This window comes from Eschrichtius robustus, chromosome 13 (genome assembly GCF_028021215.1).
Source record: "Eschrichtius robustus isolate mEscRob2 chromosome 13, mEscRob2.pri, whole genome shotgun sequence".
NCBI lineage: Eukaryota > Metazoa > Chordata > Mammalia > Artiodactyla > Eschrichtiidae > Eschrichtius > Eschrichtius robustus.
In genome coordinates this window covers 41365708-41387580 of record NC_090836.1, presented here as the reverse complement: position 1 = coordinate 41387580, position 21873 = coordinate 41365708, and the positions used below count along the sequence as shown (strand labels likewise).

The 21873-nt window shown below is 46.5% G+C and overlaps 2 protein-coding genes across 2 annotated transcripts; one reads left to right on the top strand and one right to left on the bottom strand.

The window, feature by feature from the left end:
- The first annotated feature begins 6389 nt into the window (after positions 1-6389).
- On the top strand, positions 6390-10271 carry FKBP11 (FKBP prolyl isomerase 11). The gene is made up of 6 exons (XM_068560485.1): positions 6390-6627; positions 6813-6878; positions 7251-7338; positions 7635-7668; positions 8020-8090; positions 10033-10271. The coding sequence occupies exons 1-6, from the start codon at positions 6490-6492 to the stop codon at positions 10248-10250; spliced, it is 615 nt and encodes a 204-aa protein (XP_068416586.1). The 5' UTR covers positions 6390-6489; the 3' UTR covers positions 10251-10271.
- Positions 10272-10603: 332 nt separating this feature from the next.
- CCDC65 (coiled-coil domain containing 65) lies at positions 10604-18414 on the bottom strand. Its single transcript, XM_068560721.1, has 8 exons — positions 18084-18414; positions 17358-17525; positions 14016-14185; positions 13479-13617; positions 12109-12306; positions 11688-11906; positions 11135-11287; positions 10604-11037 (listed from the first exon to the last, which is right to left on the bottom strand). Exons 1-8 carry the CDS (start codon positions 18213-18215, stop codon positions 10720-10722), a joined length of 1497 nt encoding a protein of 498 aa, XP_068416822.1. The 5' UTR covers positions 18216-18414; the 3' UTR covers positions 10604-10719.
- Between the last annotated feature and the right edge of the window lie 3459 nt (positions 18415-21873).

Sequence of the window (21873 nt, the reverse complement as noted above, 5' to 3'; positions counted from 1 at the left end):
TGAAGTATATCATTTGTATTCAGTTACCTCCCTGCTGCCTCCCCTGGTAATTCTCCTTTTCAGCCCCTCTCTTGCTATTAAAATAAGTCATCACCCTCAAGGACCAGTGCTTCTGCCCTTATGAAACCCTTAAACTGCTCCAACCAGACATCACTTTATTAACCCCTTAAGCTTTGAGCACTACCCACTTACCCCTCAAAATCAGATGATGCTTTCCTGCTTCTAGGCTCCTCAAAAGTCCTGCTTGGTGACTGAGGTTACTGATAAGTTAGGAGCACTTTCCCAAGTACGTTATTTGTATACTAATAAATAGATAACTTCTAGAGCTACAACCTCGCATAAGATAATGATAATGGAGAGGACTTTAGCTGGATGGCAGGCCAGTGGGGGTCTTTTGACCCCTGACAACTTGGGGAAGAGGATGACCTAGTCCCTCTGTCCCTCAGTAGGCGGTCTAGGATGCCAGGAAGGAGGTGGAGGGAGCTCTCTTGTGGCTTTTGCTTAAACCTTCCATCTTTTGGGGTTGTGGGGGGACATGGGGAGATGAAAGGGAGACTTAACCTGGAAGGTAAATGTTTAGCATCCAGCTCTTAGGACAAACAGCCACCTTGTCTTCCCAGAGCACGAATAGCTCTTCATTCATGGCTTGGCAGAGGATCTGGGCCTAGCATCCACTTCAGGATAATCTGGGCAAGGGAGCTTCTAAAATGAGCCTGGAGAAAGCCATTGGAAGTACTTGGATTGGTCCAGGTGGGATGGAGGCAGTGACAGGGAGAATGAGTGTGAGTATGTATGACTTTTTCAGACTAGAGGTATAAGGTCTGAAGGCTTTGGGGAGTCACCAGTTTCAAGTACCTAGACTGGTCAAAGCAGAAAACTGACAGGTATTTATTTTGTACCTTCTGTGTTTCCAGAGATGTGCTAAGAATTGAGTCAAACCACAGTACTGAGGGAGAGACCAGGGAATCTATTTCTGGGATACTCTGGAATCCTTGGGATAAGCGTAGAGTACCACGTGGGGTAGTGAGAGTCGGGGAGTAAGTGTGTAGGGGGGATACCCCCTTGCTGCTTGCAGCAGGGAGTGGTGTCTTTGTGCAGGCAGTTATACTACTGAGAATAGTCTCTTTCCCAGTTCAGAAGGGTGTGGAGGTAGAAGGGTCAAAGTCCAGTTTTCTACTTTCTAGCCTGGTAACTGGAGGTTAGATTATCAGGCTGGTCACTGGGGAGTCATAGGATCCAGGTGCCTTTTTTCCTCTGCAGGTTTTTCATTCAAATTAGGTTTCCTGGCCCTGATTACTGGGATGGGTAAGGATGACCCTGAGTTCCTGAGCAAAGGGAAGAAAGGGTTAGGCCTGAGGAAATCTGAGCCTTGAGTGTGGTAAAGGGCGCAATGCTGCTGAAGGCAGTGGTTGGAGGTCTGGAAGTGAGGAACCTGGGCCAGGACTGTTCACCCATCAAGCCTTGAAGGTAAGTGTCTCCTCGTTTGTGTCACTATGGCCATGAGCTGCATAAGAGAGTATCTGGGCTCTAGCTTAGGAGCAAAGCTGGCTTCTGAGCTGAATGTGGTGGAGTAGAGAGGGTGCCTCTCAAGCCAGAACTCTGGCTCTCTGTGCCCAGAGCTGACCAGTTCTGCCCACGCACCCTTCCTGCCCCGACCCTTCCTCCAAACCAGGTGCATTGAGAGCTGTCTCTGAGGAGGTCTGGACAGTGAGTCCGGGCCAGGCAGGAGGTTTGAGAATGAACGTGGCCACCTGGCACTCCCTCCCACACTTTGTTGAGAGCTGTCCTAAGACAGACTCGAGTACAAGGCCTTTTAAGGGTTGGAGGGCTTAGCTTGGGGCAATGAATCACAGGGATTTGGATGCTAGCTTTTTTCTGAGTTCTGAATATAGGAATACTGCCTTTAGGTAATAAATAGGAGATGGAGAATCTGTTTTTGCCTATGCCAGATCTTGCACTGATGGGATGATACATCCCTGGCTAGAACAGCCAAAGGGCAGAGTGGGGGAGGGAGGTAATGCTTCATTCCTGGTTATGAGTGCATAACCATACCTAAAAAGAAAACATCTAGTCAGCCAGGGTATATGCATGCTCCTGAAAATATGCCATTCGATTTTGAACCCAGATTTGTATATGCTGACTCACAAGCTTTTTATTAACAATCTGTCAAACATATTAAATCCATTTAAAAAGCAGTGCCTTGCTTACTATCTGGCACATGATAGTCACTCAACCTTGATGAATGAATAAACGTCATTGCCCTTGACCAAGCTGGACATGATGGGTGCCTCATGAGTCTTGGAAGCCAGGGGTCTGTGGTAGTCTCTCCTACTTGCTGACAGACACCTTTGAAGGTGGAAACCTCTCCAGGAGTGACCCTCTGATTAACTTGTGCCTTGAGTCAGGGTTGGGCCAGCTCCCCTACCTTTCACAGGACCATCTCACATTTCTCTGTCCTTCAGGTTCCTCCTAACTTGATCCAAGGAGAAAGCTCCTTCCTCCATGGTCCCTTCCGGGTCCAGGAGGGCTTGTGCTGCCCTCTGTGGGTGACGTTGTCTTAGTTTTGCCCTTTTCTGCTACCATCCTCTCTCACCCCTTCCCATTCAGATTACTTACCAAACAAAGCCTCAGAGCTGGACAAGACAGTAGCCGTCCACCTCAGTGGCACCATTCCAGTCAGCCGATGCCTCAGTGCAGTATGTGGGGTCACCCCTTTGCTCAGAAACTTTCAGTGGGTTCCCACTGCCATTCAAGGCTCTCCACAACCAGCTCTTCCTTCTCTCTCCAGTTACCTCTGTCTGGTCTTCTGGCTAAGTCCCTTACTTTAGCCAAACTGGTTGGTTCATTTTCCCCAAATATCTGGCCGTCTGCCTTTATACCCTTTCTCCCTTGTTTAGAAACAGTACTTTCCTTTAAGGTATGCAAAGCTGCCATGGCCTCTCTAATCACAAGGACGTTTTTCTCCTGGCCTGGCTCCTTTAGCTCCGCTAGCACAACTCCCTCAACACCTCCCACACATTGCCTTGGATTGCTGTGTATCATGTTCATTCATGCAATATTTTAATTTCAGAATTTATCTTTGTAACCAAAATAATTTTTATTGCAAAAGCTCCAAACAATACAGAAGTGTTCAGAGCAGCATGTAGGACTTGTTCCCCTCTGCTCACTCTGTCCCCAAAGGTTACCACCCTCAGCTATTTGGTGTGCATCCTCTAGTTCCTTTTCTAAATATATGTATCTAGACACATTTGGGGAGGGGTTAAAATATAAAGGGGCTCATCACATCTATTATTCTACCTTTTTTTTTTTAACTTAAAGGTATATATGTTTGTCTTAGAGGTTTTCTATATTAGTATAGTTAGGTTTTCCTTTTTAATGGTTTCTCAGTACTGCATAGTATATAATATTTACACAAAATAAAACGTATTTGTCTGGAATCTGTTATATGGAGGGTATTGTGCAGCTGGCACCTAAGGGACTCCAGATACGATCACAACCTTGTCCTTGCCATCAGGGAGCTCGCTCTTTAGGGGAGAGGGGGAGGGAGGAGCAGGAATACACAAATAACCACAGCACGAGGGAAAATACATTAAAGTCCCCAAGTGTGCCTGAAGTTCAGAAATAAGAGAAGTGACTTCTAGCTTAGGGGATCAGGACTTAACAGAGGAGGTGATCTTCAAGCTTGGCCTGGAAGGAGCTTGACAGGTGAAGGAAGAGCGTGAACTGCACACAGAAATGAAAACACACAACGCAGGTTCATCTGATGCCATGAGCATGAAGGGGATTTGATTCAATTTATAAACATTTATCAAGCATCAAATGTGTCAGACATCATACTAGGCAATGAGAATATAGAAATGAGAAATACGAGGTTCCTGTCTTTAAAAGGCTTTCATTTTAACGGAATCAAAGCCAGGTTTGGAAAGGCAGGTTAAGACCAGATGATGAAAGCTTTCAATTGGCATATCAGGTAGTCTGAATTTAATTCACTGGGCAATGTGGAGCCATGCAGGCTTTTTAGTGGGTAGGTAGGTAACATGACTGAAGCTGAACAGATAGCAACAGTGAACAGAATGGGCTAGAGTAGGGAGAGGCTGAGGCTGAGGGACTTATTACTCTTTTGTTGTTTTTTGTTTTAACAAGATAGAAGTTCATTTCTTTTTAATTTTTTGGCCACACTGCGTGGCCTGTGGGATCTTAGTTCCCCAGCCAGGGGTCGAACCCATGCCCCCTGCAGTGGAAGCATGGAGTCTTAACCACTAGACTGCAGGGAAGTCCCTAGAAGTTCATTTCTACCTCAGTTAAAAGGTGTCTGGTGGTAGGCAATCAGGACTGGTATGGTGGCTCTACAGTTATCAGTCTCTGATGACTTCTTTTTGTTCACTATCCTACTTACATCCTCATGGTCGCCTCATGGTCTAATATGGCTGCTAGAGTGTAATTCATCTCATCTATATTCCAGGCAGCAGAAAGAAGGAAGGGAAGGAGACGGGGGGGAGAGGAGGTGGAGCACTGTGACACACTGCTTAGTTAAATTAACTCCCTTTAAGCAGCCTCCCTGGAAGTCCAGGACAATATTTCAAACACTTTGGTTTATGTCTTATAGGCCAGAACTTAGTCACGTGGCCTTATCCAACTTTAAGGGAGACGTGGAAATATAGTTCTGTTTGTGTTTGATTTTTTTTCCTTTTTAAAAAATTTGAGGTATAATTTGCATAAAATGCAATGCACAGATCTTATACAGTTTGATAAGTTCTGACAGGCGTACACCCATGTAACCCACATCCCTATCAAGATATAGAGCATTACATCACCCCCAGAAATTTCCTCCTGCTGAGGGGGCTTTTTAAAAAAAAAAACCCAAAAGAGAGAAATAATGAAGGTTTAATTAGGGTGGTAGCTGTGGGAATGGAAAGAAAGAGCTGGAGAGGAGGGAAAATCCAAAGCAGACTGGCTGGATGTGGGGGTGAGAGGAGAATCAAAGAGAGTGCTGATAGCAGAACCAGGAACAGAAACAGGAGGTTGGGAGTGAAGTCTAGATTGTTGCAGGTGGGATGGAAGGAGAAAGAGGAATGAGTACGGTATTGTGTTTGTTGATTTGAGGTGCTGGTCAAACATCCAGGTGGAGATCCCCAGTACACAGTTGTGTCTAGAGCTTGGGAGGGCAGTCAGAGCTCAACGGCATCATGGACCAGAGAGATGCTTGAGAGGACAAGGCCTAAGAAGTGATCCAAAGTATGGTGACTGTGAGCTCACTGATGACTTTTAAGGGAGCAGAATCCAGATACCCAAGGCCTGAGTGGGCAGTGAGGGCTTAAATCATGCAGCAGGGGATTGGTAGGGTCACCTGAAATAACTTAAAAAGTCTTTTAAAAACTGAAGTCCTGGGACTTCCCTGGTGGCACAGTGGTTAAGAATCCACCTGTCAATGCAAGGGACACGGGTTCTATCCCTGGTCCGGGAAGATCCCGCATGCTGCAGAGCAACTAAGCCCATGCGCCACAACTACTGAGCCTGCGCTCTAGAGCCTGCAGGCCACAGCTACTGAGCCCGTGTGCCACAACAACTGAAGCCCACAAGAGAAGCCACCGCAACGAAGAGCAGCCCCTGGTGGCCGCAACTAGAGAAAGTCCACGCGCAGCAACGAAGACCCAACACAGCCAAAATAAATAAATAAATAAATAAAAAGAATTTCTAAAAACAAAAAAACTGAAGTCCTTGCACAAACATAAAAGGGGTGTATGTAGCTGACCTTTTGACAAGTTTGTTGATGAAAGGAGAAAGGAAATGGTAATGTCAGAGGAAAAGATCAGGGATTCACCCCATCCTTACAGTGAAATAGCCTGTGCTCTTTTCAGTTACCTTAAGGACAGGGTGATGGGACAACACCCTTCCTCCTTTTGGGTATATGACCTCCAGAAAACCAAGCTGAAGGGCTGGATATGGGAGAGGGATACGACCTTTGGCAGCTGCTGGGTTGCGGTGGGCCAGCCAGACACTGCCAGGATAGGTGTGAGGACACATATATCTTTAAGAGGAAAGACCAGAGCGCAAACTGGCTGGACTCAGGTAGTCCTGGGTTTGAATCCTGTCTCTGTCGCCACCTAGCTAGATGACCTTGAGCAACTTACTTAACCTGAACACCCAGTTCCTCATCTGTAAAATGGAAACAAGTATGCCTGCCTTTCAAGGTGGTTTTGAGGATTACAGACAAGTGTCTGGAACACAATAGTTAACCGTAAATGGGTGCTATTACGTTACCCAGCCCCTCGCTATGGGACCGAACGGCTAACGGACAGGTCAGAATCTCGGAGGGCAGGGAGAGCTCCCGCGGCCTCCTCCCTCCAGGAGGTGGGGACAAGGTGGAGGAAGGGCTGCAGGAGGAGGAGCTGGCGCGCGTCGCGACCCGCCCCGTCCCGTCCAGTCTGGCCTGGGCGCTGCCACCCACCAGCCTGTCCTGGGTGTCCCGTGCCCTGCCCCCATCCAGTCATGACCCTGCGCCCCCCGCTTCTCCCGCTCCGTCTGCTGCTGCTGCTGCTGCTGGTGCTGCTCTGTGGGGCGGTGTGCCGGGCTGAGGCTGGCTTCGAAACCGAAAGTCCCGTCCGGACCCTCCAAGTAGAGACCCTGGTGAGGAGGAGATAGTCCCGGGCGGGCTCTGTGGAGGTCGGGCCTCGTGAGGGGAATGCCGGGGTCTCAAGGAACCTGGGAGCGGGGAGGAGAGGCAGTGCGGGGACTGAACTGGGGGTGCTGAGTCTAGGGGCAAGAACGGGATCTTTGGTGGAGCCTCCGTGACTCCTGTAGTGCGATCCTAGGTGGAGCCCCCGGAACCGTGTGCTGAGCCTTCTGCCTTTGGAGACACGCTTCACATACACTACTCGGTGAGGGGCCTGGGGGGCCGGGGCGGGGCCTGGGGGGGCGGCGCCCTGCAGCAACACGTCAGCTTTAGCTTGGACACGTGGCAAGCGGTTCGCGAGTCACTCCGGCTCTGGGGGTCCTGCAGCACGTGGCCGGGGGAGGGGCGCTCCTCTTCCCTACTCTTTCTACCTGCCTGCTTTTCCGCCAGTTCCTCCCGGGCCCTGAGAAGTGAAGGGTGGAGGGATCTCCGAGAAGCGCCAGCCAGCCCTTTCTGCCCCGAGGGGAATGCTAGGCAGCAGTCGTAAGGGGGTTGCCGACCGAGGCCCAGGTGTGTGCGCGCCCTGCTGGGAGGGAGAGGTACTAGGTGTGTGCTCTAGAACCTCTTTCCCCCACAGGGCAGCCTGGTAGATGGACGCATCTTTGACACTTCTCTGACCAGAGATCCTCTGGTTATAGAACTTGGCCAAAAGCAGGTGATACCAGGTATGTGAGCCGTACCTCCCATTCCACTTCTTCCCAACCTAAGCCCTTGCTTAGCTTCTTCAACTCCTAAGCTACAGTGGAAATGCCCCCTGGAATAAGACCCCAGGGCTCTACCAGCCACCTCCTGAGGTTCAAACCCCGCTTCTAGTACTCCTCTTGCCCCATACCACATTGGAAGCCAGAGATTCCAGCAGTGGGGAGCTCAACTGAGGGTCCAAGGGGAGCCTTTGATCCTCCTCTCCTGGGATTTGGGGAATGTAGGTAGTTTCCTATTCAGTTGTGTCTTCTTCCTCAAGGTCTGGAGCAGAGCCTTCTAGACATGTGTGTGGGGTGAGTATCTGGGCAGGTGGGCTTGGGTACCCCCTCTGCATGGCTGTGCTATCCCTGCTCCTAGAGGAGGCAGGAGAATGGGCCTGGGCTTCATACTGGGCAGGTCAAGGTCACTGGGTACTGAGGCTTTGGATGAAGCCTCAGGCTTTCTGGCTGTGGATTTTGTTGGTGGAGTTGAGACATGTGGGGGGATGGACGCCTTGGCTGGTCAACCTGTTTGGTGCTCAGGTGGGAAAGTTCATGTTTTGAGTGTGAATATCCAGAGGGTTTTGTTGGTGGGGCTTCAGATGGACTGAGGTGGCTGGCCTACTTGTTCCCACCTCTGGCTATGACTCACATTCCTTCCCTCAGAGAGAAGCGAAGGGTAATCATTCCTTCTCACTTGGCCTATGGAAAACGGGGATTTCCGCCATCTATCCCAGGTAATCTGACTAGGCCTCTCTCTGTGGCTATCAAAATACCCAGTCCCGGGGACTTCCCTGGCAATCCAGTGGTTAAGACTCTATGCTTCCAATGCAGGGGGCGCAGGTTGGATCCATGATTTGGGAACTAAGATCCCACATGCTGCACTGTGCAGCAAAAACAAACAAAACAAACAAAAAAACCCAGTCTTTAAGAGCTACACACAAGGAGCTATGCACTTTGTCTGGAGCTTGAGAAGGTCTAAACCCAGTTTGCTGAGAGGTACAGGAGTGGCTGAGGCTTCCTTCTGCAGGGCCACCTTTTTCCTCCTCAGATCACCAGCAGGGACTAGGAACATATAACCTGTTAAAGCCACTGGCTTGTCCTCTGGCAGACAGCAACTTTTTAGGGAGGAGACACCTGCATGAGCCACATGAGTCTGCTGCCTGTGCCACCTCTCCGAGAACTCTGGACTTCTTTCCTGCCCTTTTCCTACAACTCCAAACTGTTGTTTGTGCAGTTGGCATGGCTTCTCACCACATCTCCACCGTTCCTTTCAGCCTCCACCAGGAAAGAGATAGTAAAAATGATCACAGTCAAGTAATTCAAAACAAAATAAAACAAAAAACAACTTTTAAAATCCAAACCTGGGACTTCCCTGGTGGTGCAGTGGTTAAGAATCCTCCCTCCAATGCAGGGGACTTGGGTTTGATCCCTGGTCAGGGAACTAGATCCCACATGCATGCTGCAACTAAGACCTGATGTAACCAAGGTAAATTAAATAAATAAAAATTAAAAATAAATAAGTTTAAAAAAAAAAAAGGCCAAGCCTACCCCCTAACTTTAAAAGCCCTCACAGGTCACTGCTGATACCTATTTTTGAAGGCCTGAGACTGGACAGATTTCCCAAGATGCATATCTCTTGCTTTTGGTTATAAGAAATGTTCTATTAGCGAAAATGACTTGTACTTCAGAGTACCGGGATAAAAGTTCTTATCCGAGTTCCAGCTTAGACAGAGACCCCTAGAGAGGGTCAGGGGACTAAAGAGAAATTCTTTTACCCAAAATTCTGTTACCTCCTCATTTCCAGTGCTGCTTGTTTGCATTTCTCCCCCAACTCATTCCTGTCCATTCCTCCACTCCTTACTTCTTTTTTTTTTTTTTTTAAATTAATTAATTAATTTATTTATTTTTGGCTGTGTTGGGTCTTCGTTTCTGTGCGAGGGCTTTCTCTAGTTGCGGCGAGCGGGGGCCACTCTTCATCGCGGTGCGCGGGCCTCTCACTATCGTGGCCTCTCTTGTTGCGGAGCATAGGCTCCAGACGCGCAGGCTCAGTAGTTGTGGCTCACGGGCCCAGTTGCTCCGCTCCGCGGCATGTGGGATCTTCCCAGATCAGGGCTTGAACCCGTGTCCCCTGCATTGGCAGGCGGATTCTCAACCACTGCACCACCAGTGAAGCCCCACTCCTTACTTCTTAAACCACATCCTTCTTCCTCTCTAGCCCTTATGTTGAAACACCTATTTTTTTTTTAACAATCACATTGAGTGTGCTTATTGGTTGGTGAAATTTTAAAAAGTCTAGTTTAAATCCAATTAATTTCAGCCCTGCAAAGATTCTCTCCATGTGGCTGTTTAGAAATGGAATACAGTTAGTACAGAGGTCTCTAACTTACAAATGGACTTTACAAGTAAAGTCTTTCACAGAAAGTTTCCCTGTCCTGGCAAAGACCTGTCAGTGAATACAAGCCACGCTTGTATATTTGAGGTAAATGTGACTATCACTAGATAGCTCATAACCCTCCTCTGCTTCTGCCTTTGTAAGAGAACTCAGTCCCACATTTAAATCTTGCCAGCTTTACAGTTGGTGCTGTGGTTGTGGTCTGCCCTCCCCGCTTTCATTCAGATTTGAGTCCTGGGTCACAGGCACAGGGATTCTAACCTTCACCTCCTCTCTGCCTCCAGCGGATGCAGAGCTGCATTTTGACGTGGAGCTCATTGCACTGATCCGAGCCAACTACTGGCAAAAGCTGGTGAAGGGCATTTTGCCTCTGGTAGGCATGGCCATGGTGCCAACCCTCCTGGGCCTCATTGGGTATCACCTATACAAAAAGGCCAGCAGACCTAAAGTCTCCAAAAAGAAGCTCAAGGAAGAGAAACGAAACAAGAGCAAAAAGAAATAAACAATAATTTTTAAAAATCTTTGCATTTTTCACCCGATACTTTCTGCTGCTACCTTTGTAAGTGGGAATAAGGTAAAGGGCTGGGGAGAAAAGGGCATTCTTAGTTGGGTCTTGCCTGGCATGGGGGTGGTTGGAGGCTTTGGATCTCTTCTCCTGGCCCTCCTCTTCCTGTCCTAACTTACCCCAAGGACCATAGGATCTCTGGGTCCCGAACGTATGTGTTTTGGCTCCCATGGTGTCCTGACTCTGAGGAGCAATCCATCATTGAGAAGTAAGCCTCTGGGTAGTTGCCTAGCTATTCTCTTTACCCCCCAGGGCCGCTGTATTCCTAGTGTCCTCCAAGTAGACTGTTCTATCCAACATGGCAAAGATATAAGGAGCTCATAAACTCCATGGAGATTTTTAATAGCAAAGTCCTCAGGTCTCTCAAAACATTCTCTGGGGGTTGAAAAGAGATTTTCTCCTTGTATCACAGGATGTGGGAGATCACATGGGCTGCTTCAATGATGTTGTAAGTGGTTGGAGGTTTTTTGTCACCTGGCTGGGCTGTAGGCGTGGATGGGGGCTGGGGTAAGTTGCTGCGATGATTGACGATAAAGAGTGGGTTGAGCTGGCTCAGCACTTCATCACTCACTGAGATGCCATCCAAGTACTGCTTGAGCATCTCCCGCAGCTTCTCATTGATTTCTAACAACTGGGCACGTCTGTGTTGAAGGCTCAGTCGCTCCAGTTTCACTTTGTTGTACCTTTTCCAGAAATTCTCCATCCCTATGTAGTCCATTATCACCTGGGAATTGAATTAAAGGGAGAAGGTGTGTGGTAGGACCCGTTAGCAAGTGCAGCCCCAGCCTTGGGCGATAGCCTCCGGGCCCTAGGAGCCTTACCTTTCCAAGCTCCTCATTAAACTCCTCTGGGTCAATTTTCTCTATCTCCTCCTGCTCCTCGGGAGTCAATACCGACGAATAAAAAGGCAGCACTTTTTCTTCCTCTGTTTCAAATTTCCTACATATTTCAGCAAGTTTAAGGATCTTTTCACCCTATTGGAAGCAAGGAGAGACCTTTTATTAGGAAAGGGGGTGGGGAGGGCAAATAGTGGATTTGGTTCCCCTGCTTCAATCCAGGGGAGCTACTTATCCAAATGGGAGACAAAAGTAATAAATACATCCAACAGAGAGAGCTATGTGCCAAGCACTATTCCAAGTATTTTATATTCTTCTAAAATTCATTCATTATTAACTAATTTCACTTAAAATGTGAGAGGAGAGGGAATACAATACATGGAATTGTATACATGGAGTACATGGAATACAGTAGGCATTCCAAGTGTGCACTCAGGCAGGAAGCAGGGGGAAGCCCTCTATGTCTCCCCAGCCCCTTTCGCTTGGCAGGGAGCCAGGTTCCTTGGTTTTGTTCTGGCTGCCCTCTCCCCTTTGTTACCTTGTCGACAATCTTCCTCAGGGCCTTGAGGGTGGCATTACTTTCCAGGGTGAGTTTGACTAAGTTCTCCTGTGATATTCCCCGGGCCTGAGTCCTTTGGGCCTTAAGTTTTCGCAGTTGTACAAGGACCAACTCTTTGTCATCACGAATGTTCTGGTTCTGTTCTTCACTCTCGCGGCCGTGCACCATGATCTTGCCTTTTAAAATAATTATGGAATCCTAGAGGAACAGGGTAGTTTAGAGGAAACACTTGACTAGGTGAGAGTCTTCAGTGAGCAGGTAAAAGGACTGTCTGGGGACTGATAGCAGAGCATACCATCTTTCCCCAACCAGTGATGAGGCCCAGTAGAAACTGAGGAAAGAAGAACAGGGGATAGTGGAACAGGTAAAGCAGTGAGTCTTTCAGGTTGGCTGCACTAACCTGTAGTCTCTGTATTTTTTTCATCTGTGCTTCAATCTCTTTGGAGCTCTTCTCGTCCTTTACCTTTAGAGTCTCAAAGGCGATCTTTCGATCCTCTGTGGCATCAGTGTAATTCTTGAGTGCATCCTGGAACCTTCTCCACAGATCTTCTACTTTATGCTCCAGTTGCAGTCTTAGAAAGTGCTTCTCTTCTAAATTCTGGGAAGTGGCCCCAAAATAGCCAGTACTTGGAATTACCCTATTACACCCTTTCACTTCCACCAGCAACCTCCCCCTCTTGAACTGTTTGTAGCACAGCATGGTGCAGAGGTTGCCAGTGAAAATGCCTACAAACCAGGCAGATGATATAAATAAGCGCTGTGGGCTAGATGGGGCCTGTGGCGAACCAGAGAGGAAATGCTCCATTGGTGTGTGTGGGGGGGGGGTGGGGGGTGGGGTGGGAGCACAGCTGCTCAGCTTCACATGAATGTCTCCATTTGGAATGTGGCCCAGTGTTACCAGATCTTTACATTTTTCAAGGGAAGCTGAAAATTTGGATTTTTATGTGAAATCTTCCAATTTTTAAATGTAGAAAGCTTATAAAAAATTTTAATGAAACATTATGAGGCAAAATAAAAACAAAGCGGGGGCTTCCCTGGTGGCGCAGTGGTTAAGACTCCACCTGCCAGCGCAGGGGACACGGGTTTGAGCCCTGGTATGGGAGGATCCCACATGCCGCGGAGCAACTAAGCCCGTGCGCCACAACTACTGAGCCTGCGCTCTAGAGCCCGCGAGCCACAACTACTGAAGCCCGCGCGCCTAGAGCCCGTGCTCTGCAGCAAGAGAAGCCACAGCAATGAGAAGCCCGCGCACCATAACGAAGAGTAGCCCCCGCTCGCGGCAACTAGAGAAAGCCTGCGCACAGCAACGAAGACCCAACGCAGCCAAAAAAAAGAAGCAAAGCGCCCCACCCCCCAAACCCAGGTCTGCAGGCTGGCTAAGTCTGCAGCCTCCAGCGTGGTGGAAACTCTTGGGGCCAAGGGACAGGAGAACTGAACTCTCCCCTTGGCTCTACCACAGACCAGCAGCATGACTTTGGCAGGTCATTTCACTTCTTTGGGCCTTAATTTCTTCATCTACAAATCACAGGGGTGAAGCCAGACGATCTCCTTGGTGTGCGTTAGCTCTAAAATGCACTTCCTTGACATTTCAGAATGGTTCTCCCTCCCCACCAATTTTCACAAAATTACAAAAAGCAGTAGGGGTACCTACAGCGGCAGCAGGCATTTTATTGGCTATGTTGGTTAAAGGGATCTCTTCTAGCTCTACTAGCCTTGAGCGATTTTCTCTCACTTTCTCCCAGTTCCTGCCCATCTGCTCTCCCTCTGTACCTTGTTTTTGAGATCGTCCCACATGCTCTGGAACTCCAGCTTGCTTTCGTACTCAGAATCTATGCAGTTCTGCTCCATGGCCATGAAGACATCTTGTAGGTAGTGAATCTCTTTTTCATGTTGGTCAATAATTGTCTTCCTGTAGGAGATAAGATACTGTCCCTGCTCTGAGGCATAAAGCATAGGGATCAATAATGACAATGCAAAGCAGTATGTAATAAAACTATATGAATGGTACAAACTCTTAGGTACTGAAGAAGAACAGAGGGAAGGCGGGTTCTATTCTTTTCAGGGCCAGAAAGAATGAATAAGATTATTTTGATTTTTGAATAGGTAATACATTCATATGATACAAAAATCAAAAAGTACACAAAGTTGCAGTGAAAAGTCTCCTTCCCATCCCTGTCCCCCAGATAGGTAGATGGGTAGGATTTTGATAGTTGAAAGTGGGTGGCTGATTACAGGCAGCATCTTGACATAGGCTCTGGATAGTCCCCTGGGCTCAACCCCCCCATATCTCCTCTTAGGTCCCCATACCTTTCTGTCTCAAACTCCTTGGTTAGGGCCTCCAGCTCTACATTGTAACTTTCCTCTAGGAGGCTGAGCCGGCATCTCTGCAGGGCCAAGAGCCGGTCGATGTTGTGCAAGTGGCTGCGCAGCGCGTGGGCGTACTGCTCCTCAGCTTCTGACAGGTCCTTCGCTAACGACTGGGTAGGAAACACAGAGTTACCATTTTGGCTGAATGGCATCTATGTGAGAATATAAAAAATGTATTCGGCTAGCTAGTTCCTATTTTCCCTAGTCCCTAAAGCCACTTCTTTGGCTCTGGGAGCTCTGGCTCTGCCACTTTTGAATGTGAGAAGCCAGTGCTGGTGAAGGGGCCATGTGGAAGCATTCATTCCAGTCAACAGCCCAGCTGAGCTCCCAGCGGATAGTCAGAATCAACTGCCAGTCATCTTACACATCCAGCTCAGTCAAGCCTTCAGATGACTGCAGCCCCAAATGACATCTGACTGAAAACCGTACGAGAGATGTCAGGCAAGAACCTCCCTGGTAAGCTAAGTCAACCTGCAGAACCACGAGAGAGAGTGAAATAAACCGTTGTCGTAAGTCGCTAATTTAGGGTGGTTTGTGATGTAGCAATAAATAACGAGAACACGTCCACTAGAAAAAAAAGGGACTGTGTGAGCATCAATATGGATAAGAACTGCAATGGATCAAAACATGTCAAATATGTTTGATTATGAGTTTATCAGGATACTTTAAAAAAAAATCAGTTACCATTAGAGGATGCCAGACAACCGATTCTTTTTTTTTTTTTTAATTGGTTTATAAAGGGAAGAGAAAGAGCATTTCTTATATAAACTATACCTCTGGGTAACTGAATGGTAAATGATAGTATCTCTTTATAGAAGTATTCAAACTAATAAATGAAAAAAGAATACTATTAGAAAATCAGCATTTTGCAACCCCCAATGAATTAATGGATAATCAACAGCTGCTAACATCACAAATGTGCCTCCTAATAGAAGAACACAACACCTGCAAGCTTCTAGATCAAATTACCAAGACACAGGAAATACCGAGGACAAAGTAACATGTTAAACTACAATACAGTATACTATGCAGTTGTTAAAAAAAAATGAGAAGCTCTTTATGGGCTAATGTTGAATAATCCCCAGGATATATTATTAAGTGAAAAAGGCAAGGGGCAGAACACTATGTAATACTACCATTTGTGTAAAAAAAAAAGGTTTTCTCATGAAACTAAAATTATTGGGAGGGGCATTGGGTGGCTGAAAGGCACCAGTGGGAGGGAACTTTTCTCTATATAACTTTTTTATATAGAATTTGAATTTTGAATATTGTGAGTGAACTACCTATTCAAAAAAGTAAAACAAATTAAAGTGAATAAAGCGAAAAAACATTTACCAAATGCCCACATGATCCACTCACTGTAAACTACCACCTTGCTAGCTGTTACCTTATATGTTTAGTATGAAAAAGATCTGAAATAGGTGCTAATAATGGAAGACTATTCACTCACTCAAGAAATGTTTACTAAACCTGCTATGTACCAGCACCGTGCTGGATGCCGAGGATTCAGAGATGAAAAGACATTCTCACTGCCCCCAAAGGAGCTTGAAGTCTTGCAGTAGGAAAAGTTATATAAGTAGAAAATTACAATAAATTCTGAAAAAACAAAAAACAAAAAGAAAATCCAGGTATAAAGTTCAGATTAAATTCCGATTTTGTAAATTCTGAAAAGAAATTACAGCATGGAAAATGCTATGAGGTTGATGATTTCCCAGTGAAAATGGGATATAAAGGACTTAGTGCCTACATCTGACTAAGAGCCCTGAGGAGGGCTTCATAGAAGAGATGTCATTTGTATCACTCTTGAAGGAGGAGTGAGAGTTTGCCAGGAAAACTGGGGAGATAGGGAATGGCATGTGCAAAGGCACAGTAAAGAAGGCTGGCTATGTGAAAGGTACAGGTAGAGGCCAGATCATGAAGGGCTTTGATGTTCCTTCCAAGGAGTTTCGATTTTTTTCTGTAGAAGAGGGGAGCCACTAAGGAGATTTACGCAGTGGAGTAACAGGATCAAATATTTGCTTTAGAAAGATAATCCTGGTGAGGACTTCCCTGGTGGCGCAGTGGTTAGGAGTACGCCTGCCAGTGCAGGGGACACGGGTTTGAGCCCTGGTCTGGGAAGATCCCACATGCCGCGGAGCAACTAAGCCTGTGAGCCACAACTACTGAGCCTGCGCTCTAGAGCCTGTGAGCCACAACCGCTGAGCCCGTGTGCTACAACTACCAAAGCCCTCGTGCTACAACTACCGAAGTCCTCGCGCCCAGAGTCCGTTCTCCGCAACGAAGAGTAGCCCCCGCTTGTTACAACTAGAGAAAGCCCGCGCACAGCAATGAAGACCCAACACAGCCCAAAATAAATAAATAAAATTAAATTTAAAAATTAAAAAAAGAGACTATTGCAATAGATAATGCTCGTCTCAACTACAGCAGGACAGTGGGGAAGAAGAGCAGGGTGTGACTTTGAAAAATATTTAAGCAGAAGATTTATACAAGGCTTAGTAACAGAAGTTAGGAATGGAAGCAAAAGCTGGGATGATTCCCAGATTCCTGGGTTGGGTGATTTGGTGAATGGTACCAGCCACCCAAATAGAGAGTATGAGGAAGATCAGATGGTGGAGGACGGGAAATGGGGCTGGCTAGAGAAGGAGGAGCTCATGAGTTCAGTTTTGAGGACAGTGACACAGTCAGGAACAGACATCAAGGGATCCTGAATAAGGGATTTGGAACTCAAGAGAAAAAATCCCTTAGAAGAAAAGATGGTATGTACTCAACTCAAGAACCTCCCCAAAACATAAGATTGGCTGATTGAATTGCTTAGAGATCCAGAACTGCTCTTACCGATGGAGATCTTCTCAACCGCATCCAGGGCCACTGAAGTTGAATCAAAGAGGCCAAACAGAATTTGGTTGAATAAAGCACTGGAGTGGAAATCAAGAAATCCGTGTGTAGTCACAGCTCTCTCACTGACTAGCTGTGTGACCTTGAGCAAACTGGTTCCTGCCTCTGGAACTGAGTCTTCTCACATTGAAATGAAGGTATAGGACTAAGTTCAAGTCATTGGGTGATGTCTACTGTGCCTTCCAACTCTAATATAGTACTGGTTTGGGGCAGTAGATGACCAAGGAGAATGGCTCCTCTAACAGAGGGAGAAGGATGACAGCTCAGTATTCTAGTTTTCATTTCATGTGTCTTGGGAGGGCTTTAAGATTAATTACTTCACTAGGCCCATTCTATGAAGAGATCAAGACAGTCGTATTCAAGTGTTTCTTTGGGAAGAGAGCTTGCCTTGATGACACTGTCCTTGCAGTCCACCACTCGTTCAAATGTTTGGCTGAGGATCTCAATGTCCTTATGAAGCTCTCTGGTCTTGACTTCCCGAAGGACCGTCCTCCACTGTGTGTTAATCTTATTAAGGTTCAGAGCACTGTTGTGCTCCTCCTTGGCCAGCTTGTCCTGTGTGAAGGAACAAATAACCACCCCCTCCCAGAGGTCAGGGTTAAAAGCCCTGATACAGCACAACAAACAAGGTCACCCTTTTTCTTTTCTGAGGGACCAAAGCTCCTGATGGCTAACATTCAGGAGTTCCTGTTCTTGTTTTGGGAGGGTCTGAAGTAAGACAGGAGCAGCCCAATGGCATTTTAGGGAGGGCTAGGGTGAATTTCCTTCTGGGTGGAAGCATCAGAGCAGGATATTGTTTGTAATGACCCATCTCGAGGGAGAGTATCACAATTTCAGACAGCTCAGACAGCTGATAGCACCTACTGTCCCAGTTCTGGGGCTCAGGAGTGATTGTCAAGCTCTACCTCACCTTCCTCCCTCCATGCTTCACAGAGAGCTACCCCTTCCCCCAGACAATATGGCCTGAAATCTAAGTATATCTGGGTCTTAAGATTTCCAGAGGAGCGGAGGCTAGCATGAAAATGAGGCTACCACAATGACAGGGTCAAGGCAACAGGACCAGTGCAGGGGGTGTGTGGGGTTGGGCAGAGAGTTAATGCAAAAATCCATCACCTTCAAGAACTGGTTCAGGAGCCTCTCTTTCTTCTTGGCCATCTCCTCCTCTGCCAGCAACTTCTGCTGAAACAGAAGCAGCTGCTCCTCATCGGACAGGGGCATCTTGGCCTTTTTCCCTTTCTTAGACATAGCTGGATCTGGGCGAGGATCCTCCGCCTGCCAAGGCCAGCGCTAGAGGGGGTAGGAGGAAAATGTCCCCAGAACGGTGACTTCTGGAACTGCCCCTGGAGGGTAGTTGGACCTTAGATCTCAGACCTCAGGCAAGAGATAGCCTGGGATAGCGGTGAAGCAAGGCTCCCAAACCAAAAGACGCATCTCCGTCTCCTAGCAACGGGGATCTCGCTAAGATGGCGCTGCAACGGCTAGGGGAAGAGGTCTTGGCTTGGAGCGCCCTCTGCCCGCTGGAGGACCGCAGTCAGTTTTTGAGAGAGGGTCTTTTACTTCTCAAAATCCCTAGCTTCCTAAATGACCATTTAAAAATCTTTTTTGGATTATTTTTCACATAATGACCATATTTTAAAATACAAGTAATAACAAATTTTGGAGATATATGGAGAAACAGGAACCCTCATACCCTGGTGGTGGGAATGCAAAATGGTACAGCCACTTTGGAAAACAGTTCGGCAGTTTCTTAAAATGTTAAACGTAAATTTACAGTGTGAACCAGCAATTTCACTTGCAGACATCAATCTAAGAGAAATGAGAGTGTAACCACATAAAGACTTGCACAGGAATGTTCTTAGCAGCATTACTCATAATAGCCCAATTGGAAACAACCAAAATGTCCCAAAACAGGCGAATGGTAGACAAAATATGCTCTTTCCACACAGTGGAATACTATTCAACAATAAAAAAGGAACAGACTATGCATGCATGCTACAATGTGGATAAACCGCAGAAACATGCTCAAAGAAGCCAGATACAAGAGGCCACATATTGTAAGTTTCCATTTATGTGAACTATCCAGAAAAGGCAAAGCTATAAAGATGCAAAGTAAACTACAAATTGCTTGGGAGGATGGGGGGAGATTAACATTAAACGCACATGAGAGATCATATTGGGTTGATGAAAATGTTCTGAAACTGATTTATTTTGGACAACTTGATGAATTTGGGTTAAAAAAAATCATTGCATTATATACTTGAAAAGGGCAAATTATGATATGCAAAATGTGCCTCAATAAAGTTGTTTTAAATGTGAGATATAATGCCTGTATCAGAGTCCTCCAGAGAAACAGAACCAATATTTTAAATATATAATGTATAATATTTAAAATATAAATATCAAATATAAATATTTACAACATAAAATATATATTTACATCCATCTGATGTTTCAGTCTGAATCCAAAGGCCAGAAAAGACCAATGTCCCAACTCAAGCAGTCAGGCAGGAGGAGTTCCCTCTTACTCAGCCCTTTTATTCTGTTCAGGCCTTCAGCTGATTGGATAAGACCCACCCACATAAGGGAGAGCAATCTGCTTTACTCAGTCTACTGATTAAAATGCTAATCTCATCAAGAAATACCCTCACAGACATACCCAGAATAATGTTTGACCAAATATCTGGACACGCTGTGGCTCAGTCAAGCTGGCACATAAAATTTACCATCACAAGTCCACCGCTCGTCAATACACATCTTCTTAAACCATACCTAATCTCCAAATAAAGACAATAACAAGGTCATAGTACTTAAATATTATAAAATAAAGTCAATACATTTTATGTTACATGATAAGGAATAAGAGAGGGGAAAAACAAAGATATTTTATTTTTATACACACACAAACATATTCATAACAAGACAAGAAGGAAATATAACTATTATAGTCCTGTAATTACAGAAATTACATTTCTGTAACTGGTCATCTTGTTGTACTGGAAATTTATAACTACCTTCTTCTACTATTCATTCTGCATTCTTTTTGCTTTCAGCAAGCACCTCAGCTGGTCATGGTTCTTTACCTGGTGGGGTGACCCAAACTCTCATTCCCGAAGGGTCTGGGCCATTAGTAGTCCTGCCTGGATTGCCACTATTGCTGGTACTGTAACCAAGTCTTCAAAAGGCCATTCCACCATTCTATCAAACCAGCTGCTTCAGGATGGCAGAAAACATGGTAAGACCAGTGAATTCCATGAGCATGGGCCCATTGCCACACTTCATTTGCTGAGAACTAATTTCCATGATCAGAAGCCATGCTGTGTAGAATACCACGATGGTGGACAAGGCATTCGTAAATCCACAGATGGTAATTTGGGTAGAAGACTTGCATGCAGAGAAGGCAAATGTGTATCCAGAGTAAATATCTATTCCATTAAGAACAAAACACTGCCCTTTCCAGGATGGAAGTGGTCCAGTATAATCAACTTGTTCACCCAGGGGGATGGTACCATGCAGGGGGCCCAGTGTCGGTCTCTGCTGCTGCCAGATTGGGCCCTCAGTGATTGCCTTAGCCAGGTTGGCCTTGGTGAGTGAACACTCATGTAGCTGAGTCCATGCATAACCTCTGTCCTGGCCAAAATGGCTGCTTTGTTCATGGGCCCATTGTGCAATGACAAGGGTGGCTGGGAAAAAAGATTGACGGTATTCACATAACAGGTCATCCTATCCACTTGATTATTAAGATCCTCCTCTGCTGAGGTCACTCTTTGTGAGCTTTTTCGTGGAACACAAATATCTTCACGTTTTTTGCCCATTCAGAGAGTTTTATCACATAGCTCTTCCCCAAATTTCCGTGTCACAAGTCTTGCAATCATGTTCCTTCCAAGTCCCTGACAATTCAGCCAAGCCATTGGCCACAGCCCAGGAGCTAATATATCAATATAATCACATGTCTGGTCATTTCTTCTTTCAAACAAAGTGAACAATCAGGTGCACTGCTCGATGTTCTGCCCCCTGGGACCACTCCCCTTCACAATGTCCTTCAGGATGTCCCCAAAAGGGTCAGTAGTATTGCAGCTGTTCCCTTGTGGGTGGTGCCTGTGTATTGCGCAGAACCAACTGCAAACCAGGCCTGAGTCTTCTCTTCTTCCATTAGCTGATCACAGGGAACTTCCCCTGAGGCCATGGGTGCAGGCTGGAAGAGACGTTTGTGGGAGGCCATAAGAATTTGAACCATTTCTTCATGTAACTTACTTGTGCCTTCAGGGCCTACTCAGGCCTGATCTCTTATATACCACTTTAATTTGATGATGGAGTGCAGCTTTGCACACCCAACTTTATGGCTTGATGGGCAGCTCGGGTCACATAGTAATTTGGTGGTCCATTCAGAGCATTCAGTCTCTGCTAAGACCCAGTAGCAGGCCAAGAGCTGTTTCTCAAAAGAGGAGTATTTATCTGTGGAGGACTGCAGGACTTTGCTCCAAAATCCTTAGGGCCTGTGCAGCGATTCACCTATAGGCGCTCCCAAAGGCTCCAAACAGCATCCCTGTATGCCACTGCCACTTCAAGCACCATTGGATCTACTGGATTGTGTGGCCCCCACGGCAGAGCAGCTTGCACAGCAGCTTGACCTGTTGCAGAGCCTTCTTTTGTTCTGGCCCTGCTCAAAGTTGGCAGCTTTTCAGGTCACTTGGTGAATGGGCCAGAGTAACACACCCAAATGAGGAATATGCTGCCTCCAAAATCCAAAGAGGCCCGATAAGGTGTTGTGCCTCTCTTTTGGTTGTAGAAGGGGCCAGATGCCACAACTGATCCTTCACTTTAGAAGGGATATCTTGATGTGCCCCACACCACTGGACCCTTGAAATTTCACTGAGCTGGGAAGGCCTCGAACTTTAGCCAGATT

Coding starts and splice junctions, on each gene's coding strand:
- CCDC65 (XM_068560721.1), bottom strand. CDS start 18,215: ATGTCTAAGAAAGGGAAAAAGGCCAAGATGCCCCTGTCCGATGAGGAG. Junction 12,307..13,478: donor GGGACGATCTCAAAAACAAG/GTACAGAGGGAG, acceptor GCCACTTCCCAG/AATTTAGAAGAGAAGCACTT. Junction 11,288..11,687: donor TGAGGAAGATTGTCGACAAG/GTAACAAAGGGG, acceptor TGCTTCCAATAG/GGTGAAAAGATCCTTAAACT.
- FKBP11 (XM_068560485.1), top strand. CDS start 6,490: ATGACCCTGCGCCCCCCGCTTCTCCCGCTCCGTCTGCTGCTGCTGCTG. Junction 7,339..7,634: donor CCAAAAGCAGGTGATACCAG/GTATGTGAGCCG, acceptor TTCTTCCTCAAG/GTCTGGAGCAGAGCCTTCTA. Junction 8,091..10,032: donor ATTTCCGCCATCTATCCCAG/GTAATCTGACTA, acceptor CTCTGCCTCCAG/CGGATGCAGAGCTGCATTTT.